The sequence below is a fragment of the Limulus polyphemus genome, unplaced genomic scaffold (assembly GCF_000517525.1).
Source record: "Limulus polyphemus unplaced genomic scaffold, Limulus_polyphemus-2.1.2 Scaffold425, whole genome shotgun sequence".
NCBI lineage: Eukaryota > Metazoa > Arthropoda > Merostomata > Xiphosura > Limulidae > Limulus > Limulus polyphemus.
In genome coordinates, this window is record NW_013666035.1 from 271726 (window position 1) to 284779 (window position 13054).

General features: G+C 33.7%; 1 protein-coding gene across 2 annotated transcripts in view; it reads left to right on the plus strand.

Annotated features, from left to right (window-relative positions):
• LOC111085494 (latrophilin Cirl-like) overlaps positions 1 to 12094 on the plus strand; it is a 17606-nt gene extending 5512 nt beyond the window's left edge. Inside the window, exons 3-5 of one of the 2 annotated variants that reach the window (XM_022384319.1) lie at positions 1312 to 1361; positions 3996 to 4096; positions 4575 to 4732. In XM_022384319.1, the coding sequence (XP_022240027.1) occupies positions 1312 to 1361; positions 3996 to 4065 (120 nt within the window). In that variant the 3' untranslated portion in view covers positions 4066 to 4096; positions 4575 to 4732. Of the gene's footprint in view, positions 1 to 1311; positions 1362 to 3995; positions 4097 to 4574; positions 4733 to 10292; positions 10388 to 11983 lie in introns of those variants that run through there. The other variant, XM_022384318.1, reaches the window with a different exon arrangement.
• The last annotated feature ends 960 nt before the right edge of the window (positions 12095 to 13054 follow it).

Below are 13054 nucleotides of genomic sequence, written 5' to 3' on the forward strand. Positions count from 1 at the left end.
CTGAAAGGGCGAGCATGTTTGGTGTGATGGGGATTCGAACCCGCGACCCTCAGCTTGCGAGTCGAGCACCTTAACCGCCTGGCCATGCCGGGCCCCGACAGCAGTAATGTCGATAGTTAGCAATAAAACATTTTTCACGAGCTTTTAATACCCAATGACGTGTTACTTCAGGAAGTCTCTATATTACAGAAATTGGGCAGAATTTACTTTGAATATAGTCGATATGGTTAATATCATATGGTTAATATCTCAAGTATGTGCGTGTGTGTGTGCATCACAAGAAACTTTGCATTCGTTTTTTTCTAACTTGAGCTTTGGGGTTTGTAAATAATTTTATGAAGATGGTTGGTTGTCATGAAAAACATAATCCTGATAATGGAATTTTGTTTTAAAACATAGATTTTATTCTATAAAGACAGTTTTTATTATATTGAAACGTACACTTTAAAACGTCAAATTATCATAGAACGTTCTTTTTTGTCTTTCTCGTACTTTGTTTTAATCTTTAATGTAGTAACAAAACCAACACAATAATTGGATGACTAATACTGGGATCAATGTTTGTTTGATTAGCTCAACTTCGTTTAACGTATTTTTTAAAACAATTAACTATTGTATATAAATGAATCGGTGTGTCCACTTGTAGGATTATAAATATTTTGTTGTTGGTGTTTTCTTGTCATTTTAAGCACGATTTTAATTGAACTTTGACTTCTCGTTTCTCAATGGGATACCTGCAATTCAGGTTATAGGTCAATCAAATTATGTGTCAGCGTAACGGAAATATTCAGTAGTTGGAATTTAACTACTTATAACTGATTAGGGAAAGGGGGTATTATTTCAAGATTATTAAATTCCATTTGAGCTGCCATGTATTCACGAGTTATGAGAACATTCGCATGGTATAATGTGTCTTGAATCAAATGACATGCTTGAATTAGCACAGTGCCTTAGACAGGGGAACTATTCTGTAGTATCACGTGTTAACGGAAACGTTGACCGTTCTTGGTGGCTTAGGGCATGAGGGCAACTTCATCTTAAACAATCACAAGTCTTTATTAAGATATACTTAATAAATATACTTAAGATATACTGAACAGTTTACTTAGGCCTCAATTGTAATAACTTTTAAATTGTTCTTTTAGTATTTTTTTGATTAGAAAGATACTACCCAACTGATTGGATCATTTTAATCACTCAAGCCGATTTAGTTTCAAAACGCATTTTGGTTTCATGTTTATTATCATTATTCAGTCAGCTAAACAAGCAAAGATTCCTTACGTCAGTATTAATAATTCTCTGTTTCAACAGGAAGAGAACGTGACTAATCTATGCTGTGTATTCTGGGATTTTTCATCAAGGTAAAAGGCTTTTATGCTTTAACAAATTTAATCAAATCAAGGGTTAGTGATTTCACGTAATTAATTTGGAATTTCAATCACTGGCTCTTTTTTGTCATAAATGTAGTGTTCATTATGAGAAAATGCATAGTCTATTTGTCAGTAAGGACAACTAATAACTTTCTTCTACTACGAGCAATTTCATGAGTGAGTCAGAAACAAAATTTCTAAAATGATATTAGTATTAAGTTGCAAAATTTTTCTTATGGGATCTTTATTAAAATTTTGTATTTGATTAAATGTTAGATTTATATACGTAAACAGAATTAAACTTTAAGAATATACAACATATACCGTATCCTACGTAATTAACAAAAATAAGCTAAAGTTTAATTATTAGGCTAAAAAAGAAGACAACCAAGAAGTCTCTTTTTGTTTCATGTCATGTCTTTAAATGGATTTTATTGGGAAAGAAATTATTCTTAAAAACAATATAATAAACGAAAGATTTAACTGTATCAAAAAAGGTTCTACGTTAAAGCCTTTAGTTGTGTAGGACTCAATTTTCATTAAAATGCCCAAAGGTTTTTTCCTTTAAGATTATTAGTAATTTGGTGTCAAAACTTCAGCTTAGTTTCGGTTACAATTTTTGGCTGAGATTATAAAAAAAATTCAGATCAGTTGCTTCTTTTTAATTTCTACTTAATATATTTTTTCTCGTTTGTTTGTTTGTTTTTAATTATGGACAAAGCTACACAAGGGCTATCTGTGCTCTGCCCACCACGGGTATCGAAACCCGGTTTCTAGCGTTGTAAGTCCGCAGACATAACCGCTGTGTCACTGGGGGCATTTTGTCGTATAAAATAAGGTTTTTCTTCTTTTAACTGTATTTCTACAACGAAACTATTTTTTGACGTTTATATTGCTTTATTTATTGTACATATGTTGTTAGGTAACAGTTTATCCATATTGGGTCAAGTTTTTGCCTTATAAGAGATAGAAAAATCAAATCGTTGAGGCCTAACCATGAAGGACCGGCCGTAGCCTATTGGTTGTCGTGTTAGGCTGCGGGCTGAAGGTTCAGGGCTCGAGACATAATTTTACTGAACACGATCTGTATTTTCAGCTGTGTGAGCGTTATAAGGGCGACACCCAATCCATTTATTCTGCTCAGAGAGTCGGACAAGGCTTTTATGACGGTGGGTGCTGCTAGCCAGTGCGTTATATACACATATATATTTTGATCTAATATCTAAACATAAGAAACTACCAATTCGTTAGATTATTATGGTTGCTTTTGCGAAACTTTTACTTTTACTGTTGTATAATTATAATTAAACAAATACATTACGTGTGTTTAAAAACTGCGAGCACACTGTGATGAAGAAAGACTAGAAATACAAATCTGATAATAAAATATTAACCTTGATTTGTTCAGAATATGGGGGAAAGAAGGGTGTTGGTTGAAATCCACAAACCTGACTCATAACACTTGCCTATGTAATCATCTGACGAACTTCGCTCTATTGATGGAAGTAATGTTATCACCTAAAGTAAACGGTTCCGTGTCATCACCCAAGGTAAACGGTTCAATGCCTTTATTATTTCACCTATTTGGTATGTTACTGATTAGAAAGTTTCAATTTAGTTCTAGTGATTAAATAATTATACATCTCATTTTTTCTCTCTCTAAATCTCGTAAGATTGAAACCTTCAATCCTGTTTGTTCGCTCCTGAGGCCCGGCATGGCCAGGTGGTCAGGGCACTTGATTCGCAATCTGAGGGTCGCAGATTCAAATCTCCGTCCCATCAAACATGCTCGCCCATTCAGCCATTGAGGCGTTATAATATGATGGTCAATCCCACTATTCGTTGGCAAAAGAGTAGCAAAGAGTTGGCGGTGGGTGATGATGACTAGCTGCTTTCCCTCTAGTCTTTCACTGCTAAATTAGGGACGGCTAGCGCAAATAGCTCTCGTGTAACTTTGCACGAAATTTAAACCAAACTGTTTGCCCCTCTTTCAGTTTCTCTGGAACTTTTATGGCATTCTCTTAGTTTTAATCACGAAGAAACACATATTTTATGAACCAGTAGAATAAATTATTCCTTAATTGTATTTGCCGCATTCTTTAATCCAGACTTTTAACCGATCTGTGCTTTGAACCTTGACTGTATTTTTCATTTAATTTATATTACCGCGAATAAGATCTAAGAATAATCAAGAATGTTATTAATTGCTAGCATCGATTTTTTTAATCTGTAACCCAGGTATTTGAAATTCTGTAAGGAAATTGAGAAGAGTTTTAGAACAATGTTTGGAACTTTTTTCTCTGTCTTTATATCATGTTCGCAGGAATATTGGAATTGATAGTTACGGTGTAGTAATTGGTATCTTGCTCGTAAACTTGGAATCAAAATGTTAAAATGTATTTAAAATGGAATGCTTCAGGATGAAAAACCTCATCAAAATGAGTTTTATCCATATGTTGGGAGTAACTGCATATAAATTTGGAATCGTAAATCATATTGTGATTTTTTGAGTTAAAATCTCATAAGAATTCAAACATGTTTCATTATTATGTGTAATTTACTTTAATATGGTCAATAAATTGAGCAAAAAAAATAAAAAAGTCACATACTGAAATGTTTAAACAGACAGATGAAACGGATGTCCTTCCAAAACTTTCCATCTGGTGTGGATGTGTTGTATCAATCGGATGCTTAGCCGTAACGTTAATTATCTTATTCCTAATCAGGTGAGAACAATATACGCGTGTAAACACAATGTAAGTAGATTAACGTAAGTAATAAGCTAAACACTGCTATTATATATATATCAGGATTTATAATACTTATTTATCTATCAAAAAATGTAACAAGGCTAAAGAATATCTGGTTAAACTGCTTATGTTGACAAGCAAAATATTTTACCAGGGAACTACTTTTTTACACTACATTTCAGTTTGATGTCATTACTATGCTAAGCCTCTTTCAGCTTATCTAGTGTACTGAAAATACGATATTTTACCCTATTCTCGATAAAGAAAATAATTCATGTAATGCCGCGAGTATTTGTATTTAATTATTCTACTTTAAATTTCTATTCCAGAGATTTTAAAAAGAATTTATTCACCAGCCGCAAACACATCTACGTATTTCTACTATTGGCCGAGGTAATTATCTTAGTCCAGAACGAGGCAGATGACAATGACAAAGTTATTTGTTTTATTGTAGCTGGACTTCTGCACTACTTTGTGCTACAAGTGTTCGTATGGACACTAGCGGATGCTGTCCATTTATTACTTCTTGTCTGTGATAACAACCTGTCATGGCTGGGCTGGTATTGTGGAGCTAGTTACGTGGTTCCTATCCTTATTATTGAAGTGGCTACGGGTATCAATCCTTCCGGTTATCTGAGTGGGAAATGCTGTTGGCTAGCGGAGAGATATGTGATATATATACTGTTGTTGTCCCTTCATCTGTCTGCGCCTTGGTAAGTAGTTTCATAGTTCTATAGCATATGAAATAATACGAGAAACCATCGTGTATACCGCACAGAGAGTGAAAACTAATACCGTGTGCTGTTGTTGTTACTTATTACTGAAAGTATAGAGCGCATAACTTGGGGTTCCAGTCTGAAATGTGCATTATCTACGCTTCTTTATGAAGATTGCTGGGGTGAGTTGTTGACTACACTAATTTTCTAAGTATGTTTTCTATTTTCAGTTACCTTTTCATTACACTAAGTCATTGTTTCTAATTATGTTTGTGTAATAGTAGCAGTGAAAGTACGTATGAACCTTTCAAGATGGAGAATCAAAGTGAACCTGCTACCAATTTGTTGCTTGAAACATCTGTAAGCTTTATGTTTTGCTTTTTTTAGCGCAAAGCTACATAATGGACTATCTCCGCTATGTCCACCGCGGGGAATCAAACCCTAGATTTTTGCGTTGTAAGTTTGTAAACTTACCGCTGACCCACCGAAGGTGCATCTCTCAACTATTGTGATATGTAACCACGTTGCTCTCATTCTTCGTCAGTTTTTGGCGTTTGATCCTGTGATGCTTGTAATTACAAACATATGGATTTTGATTGATGTTTCGCGTTTTTCATGTTAAGTGTTAGCACCATGCACAGTTGTTTTCTTTATTAAGGTATGCTGTTGTTATGTGCAGTTAATGTTGTCATTTTTTTATTTACTTCGTGACACTTTGTTGTTTGTTACTTCACCGTTGTTACTTTTTGATTTTCTTTTTTCGTTACGATCAAATATATTTGTTTCCCTTTGTTATTTGTTACAATATTTCACTTTTGTTGCTACTTGATTTTCTTTTTCTTTGTTACGATACAGTAGTATATTTGTTTCCCTTTGTTACTTGTTGTTACTGTGATTATATTTTGATTTTATTTTTGTTACGATACAGTATTGTATTTGTTTCCCTTTATAACTAGTCGGCATCATCAGCTTATTTCTATTGCTTATGATTTAGAATATTTATATCGTATTATCTTTTCTTTGCTTTTGACAAAGTTAGTTTTATGCAATGGCTTATTATGTACTGTCTTTTTGACACTATGGGCAGTAAAAATAAACTAAAAATAACAACAAAATACATTGTGGTTCTCTTTAATACCTCATATCCATAATTAGGAATAATCTTGAGTACTGAAAAAAAGAACAAAGTGTGTGTAATGTTACAATTTAATGAGAGCACCGCTGTTGGTTTTCCTTTAATAAGACTTCATTTCTTCAGCTGCTGTTTTACCTGTTTCAGAACGAGTTGTTATCCTGAAAGAAAACAAACATTAGTAACTGATATCCGATGCTTCAGTACATAACATTGTTAGATGTAGCATGATAATATGAATAAAACGATTTATTGTTAATACAATTTTTCCTTATTATACTATACCATTTTATAGGTATAGAATCGAAAACAAAAGGTGGAGTTGGTAATGAGAAGGGATAAAAGCGATCAATATTTTCAGAAGTGCGCTCCCTTGGAAATATTTTTTAATTTGTATAGAAGTCTGGACTTATTTTGATTCTGTAGATATGGTGGAAATTAGAGAGAGAGAGATAAAAACAAGTAAAATAACGTGCAGGTAAACAGTTTAATGACCAACCTACACGACCTTAATTAATCTCTTCATCCTATCTTTTCGACCTTTTATCTGCAGCTTCCAAATTCATTTTCTAATCTTTATCTGTTTATAATGATGAATCATTATATTGGACCAAAAATTCAGTTCAGGCTAGGGAAACACTAAATCTATTGAAATTTAGTGGGAGACCGTGGTGGGTGCTGGCACTCCTTGTATTGGATGTGGGAGCATTACCCCACATTCCGACACCATTGTAACTCAAGTTAAAAGATCAGTATAATAAAAAAATTGTGTTTTTAGTATCATTTTTACCTCTAATATTACGGACGATAATGTTGTTTTACATTATTTGTATAAGAGATTATTGAAATATCTCTAAAACACGAAAACTAGAAATTTTTAATGTACATTTGATGTTTATAATATCACATTTACTTGTTGAATAGGCAAGTTACTTCTTGTATAATGTATCTTAATGTAATACATTTTAAATACGATTATTGTTGGCGAAATAACGTAGTAAGTTATTAACTAAATACCAGAGTAGTAATAGAGAAGATAGCGGATAATCGGACAAGCATGTACGAGTTGTAATTCTGGTCTGTATAAGTTGTTCTGAGCATTTGTTCATCAAAACAGACATACACATCTGTTTTGTATAAAATGGTGTGTTTTTGGTATAATGTTTTTCGAAACAAATCAACGATTTATTCAGACAGTTTCTCTGTACTTGGTGTAGGGTCATGCTTTGTTACGTGCCAAAAGTTATAGGGCGTCAAATTGTTCGACTGTCCAGAACTGGTATGAAGTAAACAACATTGCCAGAATAGTAGGGTACCCCATTGTAATATATACAGAATCCTGAAATGTCATCGGACCACAGGAAACATTGTTTAAGACGACCGTGTTTTGATCAGATTAACACTTCAAGGACGAAAGAAATCTTGCAACACCTTACAACGGGAATAGCATGAACACATTCACTCCAGGGTATCCATAACAGTGAATAGGAGACTGATAAATAAAGTTATTTTGCAAGAATGGCTATCTGCAAACCGATATTAACGAGAATTCACCGCCGTCATTGTGTTACTTGGGCAATACAGCATGCCAACTTACAGTTAGAACACTGGCGACATGTCATCTTTTCAGATGAATCTAAGTTCCGGCCTCTTAAAGCTGATTTTGTGATTTCTGTTCGTTATTTACCTGGAGAACAAATGAGGGAAGACTGTCTTTCTCACTGGGAACATACAGGAGGTGGCGCAGTACATGTTTCGGCAGCTATGCATCGTAGTAGAAAACTGTTCTTCATATCCTCCAGGGAAACGTCAAAGGCACCTCCTACAGGCATCACGTGGAGACGATATTTGTGCCATATTCTAGGACAAGGTTTGGCAATACCTTCACGTTGGAGGATGACAATGCCACTACCCACAGTGCACGTATTGTACATGATTAGCTCAACCAAGAGAACGTTACAAGATTTCTATGGCCAGTAAAGTCTCCAGATTGTAATGCTATTGAGAACTGTTGGGTAAAACTGATCTGAAACACTGCTAACTACGACCCTAAACCAGTTGCTGTAACTGAGTAGCAGCGCCTTCTAGTGACAAGTTGTGATTAAATCATCCCTCAATAACCTCTTCGACAGCATGCCTCCTATCCTTGCAGAGATTATTAAAGTACGAAGAGGATCAAACGAGTACTGAATGTTTAATATGAACTGACATAAGGTTACAGACGCTATTTATAAAAATTCGATGTTATATTTTGTTGTTATATATGTTTTGGTAAGGTTTGGTTGTGATATGTGAAATGCTGAATTACACATCTTTCTACAGGTGTCTGATAAAATTGTTTGCAGTTCTAATGAATTGTTCGTGATGTCCAAAGAACCTGTATCATTATGTAAATTACATATGTAGATGTTTAATATAACATGAATTTCTCACTTTGACATCACTGAGTGTAGTTGTATTCCATCTTAATAATAATGATTGTATTTATTACATAATGCTCAAACATTTTAGCCAAGTGAGAGAAACATGGTTTAAAATATCCAATTATTAGGAGAAACGGTAAGCTAAAATACAACATTACATACATATGTGTAAACAAAATTGAAGTGTGTAAAATTTAAATTGTACTATTGAAAGTTTCAACTCCGTATGAACACGTACAGAACGGTTCAGTGAGACATATTAATGGAAGGTAGAAACTGTTAGCTCTTAAATACTAAAAATGTAGAGAAACTGTCCTTATTCTCTTAGGAATTTCATTGATATTTATTTTCTAAGGAGTTTGTTTTTTTAGTGCAAAGCTGCACGATTGGCTATCCGCACTGTGCCCACCTCCGGAGTTTGAATCCCGAGTTTTAGCATTATAACTCCTCAAGCATCCTACTGAGTGATCGGGGGACAATAAATAAATAAATGGAACTTAGGTCTAGTATCATGACCAGAGTTTGAACCAGTTATCGGTATCAAGGCACTCTCACGGACGTTCAACCGTATAAGTTGATATTAGTCGTAAGTCGTTTTAAAGAAAATATATCATGTCACATAAATATTGTATATGATATAATTAGCACATTATGCTGTATATGCTACGGTAGGTATTTTGTCATGACTAGATCTTCAGCTTTTCTTCCCTCGAGTTGACTCTCGGCAGAACCAGTCGCAATGAAAACCAAGTAGAAAAGACTTCGATAACTAGGTTTCACGCTCGCACGAAACCATCGGTTTCTGTGTCTTTTGATTGCGTCAATAAGCGACCTATCACTATCTCTTAACGTTCTCAGTCTTAAACATACCAATGTCTTTCGTCTCCTCAACTAACGAAAGGACGCCTTTAGATGTTCACAAGCAGGGGAAATAAAATTTGTTGCGAATAATAAAGAGAACGATAAGGGGTAAAAGCCATGCTCGAACGGAAGCATTCCATTGGTTCTTTGGGCCAGTGTTTTCATGCCAAAACTGTATGGAAACAAACTACATGAAAGTTTCTGTATCATTAAAGTACATGATATACTTGGATATCACACTAAGACATGGGAACTACTTTCTTAAATCAAATATGAAAGTAAAAGTGATTTAGTAGTCATACATGTCGAAGGTTCGTGCTCAGTGATTTATAAATATCCGTTCACTGTCGGCGAGTGCGCTAGCATTCTCTATGTAGGGATGGCACAGACGCCCAAATTATAGCAATAAAAAATGATTCTAGATTTGCTTCTCTACAGGTCATCGGTAGCTAAATATGAAGAGCTACCTGGCGTAGTCGTTCTATCTCCAGTGTATATGCCGCTTTTCAGTTATCCAGAGCGTCCCAAAGTCTAAAACAGGCGAATAGCCAAAACCGAGATTTCTTATTTTCGTTCATCATCATCTTTCTTCAACAGGCCTAGCGCCTACCTAGTTCTAGCAGTAACTATAATTTTATCATCATTTAATAGAGCAAAACAGTCTTCACGATCTTTGACTACCTACATTATTATTGCAAATTGATAAAGCTTTAGAATACACTCTATAACCTAGTAACCCACATACACCATTTTATAAAAAACTAAACAAACAAGTATTAGGAAAAATATAGCTAAATAAAAAAAGCTATGTAGGGCTGGATACTGAACTTGAAACAAGATAGGGATGGGAGTAGACATATCACATAGAAGATTAAACCGTCTCGACATTACATGGAGAATAACATTTAACATTTTATTTTTTTATCTTTTTGCTACTGCAGGATTACTTTATTTTCCTTGTGGGTTTTTTTTTGTTGTTGTAAAGTATTGAACAATATTCATCGTTTTGATATAATACGTTATTTATGTTTGTCTTGTAGACTTCCTTTGGAATCCAGATTATTGTGCAGTGTTACTTCGTCAGGAAATCGTTAAGAGTCAAAAATATACACCTGGACAGCACAGTACAGTACAAGTAAGTTTACCGACATTTTTTTTACCAGGTTTGAACATGAACAACAGCTGAAATACACGATGGTTGAAAGTATAATAACACAGTGTATAGATTTGTTTGGTTTTTAGAGCAAAGCCAGATTGGGCCATCAGCTGTGTCCACCGCGGGGAATCGAACCCCTGATTTTAATGTTGTAAGTCTGTAACTTACCAATATCCCACCGGAGGACAGCACATAGAAAGAGCTGTTCACGCGGATTACCTGTTATGATTAGGTGGTCATTTTTAACGCTCTTCGGTTTTATGAATCAATTTTACATGTAAAGTTCACTATCTTCGTACACTTTGTTTATTGAGTGAATTATCCTTCTCAGCAATGCAGAAAATTATTTAAAATGTCGTGCCTAAAAATCTTCTTGTAAAATAGTTTAATAAAACTTTTAAAATGCTTACATTTTTGCACTAATTTCTTAATAATATCACCTTTTGCATTCTTTATAAAAACGCTTGGAAAGATCGGAAATTTAAAGCTTCAACAAACGAATAAACTAAAAGCTGATTAAACAGTTATTATTATTTAATAAGTTTTATCTTATATTGTTGCTAATACTGATAAACGTGTTATGTAGAATATTTTTGGCTCAACAGACGCACAGACACGTAAGATATTAATGAGAACGAACGATTCGTGAATTATAGCCTCAAATGTCGAAATGCAGACTGGTGTATTTTAGTTTAACTAACTCTTAACATCGAAATGCAGACTGGTGTATTTTGGTTTAACTAACTCTTAACATCGAAATGCAGACTGGTGTATTTTGGTTTAACTAACTCTTAACATTTCGTTGATTGCATCCTCTTCACGGCTGACTTCTTACATCGATAACTGCTATTAAGTTATTAATCAGCATAACTAACTGAATATATTATTCTTACATTCTACTAATAAAGATTAGAATACATTATAATTAATTATACTTGTCATAAGACATTAGTAATAGTCCTATTATATTTTCAACACTACATTCTCTATCTAGTCCCTTAGGAATTTTCAAGATTTAGAAGAATGTATAATAATAGCATTCCAGCCAGACTGTGTTCACCGTATTCATTGCCGACGATACTTCTTGCTCAATCCTGAGCTCACCAGGATGGTTGGGACACAATAAACGCAGTTTTGGTCAGAACACTATTTATATAGGCCCGTCGTTACGGTGTGAACGCCATCTCAAAGCTGGCGAAGAATGATTATAATTAGCTTGGAAAAGGCGATCACACCATAACAATTGCAATGCATTGTTTTATCAGTTGGGTTAATTGGGTACTTTCACGGTTAACTGTATTTTCGGCCACAATCCCAGTAATATCTCACGAGGTTCGGTCAGTTTAGGGAATATAAATTAGTCTAATAATGCTAAACAATCTTTCTAATAAAGGTATAACAATGAAAAATTAAATTAAATGGTAATAACGTTCGATTCAATAAATGATCTAACGAATGCTGTTAATGAAAATAACAATAAATAACTAATATAAATTATATCATAATTAGTGATAATTGTTGAATTTGATTCCAGCAAACGTTTTAATTAGGATGTTATTCATTATACTTATCCAGCTTTCTCAGAGAATGGAGTTTGCAGTCTACAGTATACTAGTATTAACCGGTATAACTTGGGGGTCTTGATTGTGGTATCAAGAAAATTACTCCATCGTTACCGTATACACTTTCTGCGCAGCGAACTGTCTACAGGGATCGTCGATTTTACTATTTTATTTGGAGAGAGGAAAACAGGTTAGTTTTTCTTTCTGAGTCAACGATATGAAAACACGAATATTGATTTTAGTTAACACCTCTTGATTTTACTGATTATTAATAAATTAAAATATATAAATTTTAACCTATGTAGAATGAATTTGAATAACTTACTTTAGCTTCACCTTGTTTATGTTCCAATTTTATATGATAAGTAATAACAACTAATTAGATTAATTATAAAATGTATGAAATCCATATGATAATTATGATGATTTACATTATCTCTCTTGAAAAGACCAATTATATGAACAAACGTTTGCTCAAACAATTTTATATCCGTTAATAAAACAATGTAATCAATGAAGTCAACAATCACCCACTTACTGCTGATTTCAATAACACGGAAATCAATACTGTTGGAAATTACTTTGTTACTAGATCGTTATTTAGTTTGATCTACGTCTCGGACATCTTTTACTTCTCATAAACCATTTCTCTTGGTTCTATATTGTGAACCGTTTGCCAAAACTAATTTAAAGTAGGTTTTAGAAGACTGAAAAGTATACCTGTATTTTTGTTTCAGTTTTAATTCAGTATAATACACCATATGATAAAGTATAACTGACTGTGAATTCAATAGCATGGAAATCTTTGAAATATATTTTTACAGGAAGGGATACTGAGCATATTGTGTGGAAAAATTGGAAAACCCCATATTTTGAAAATATATAACAAATTATCTTGCTTTTACTTCCACTAAATCGGATACACCTGATAATATCAATCAAATAAACAAAAGAAACAAGACAAAATAACAATATTTAACCTCTTATTTTTATTTATTATTTACAGACACTAAGTGGACTGAGGAGCATTCTCCAGTGGTTTAGCCTAATAACACCTGATAATATCAATCAAATAAACAAAAGA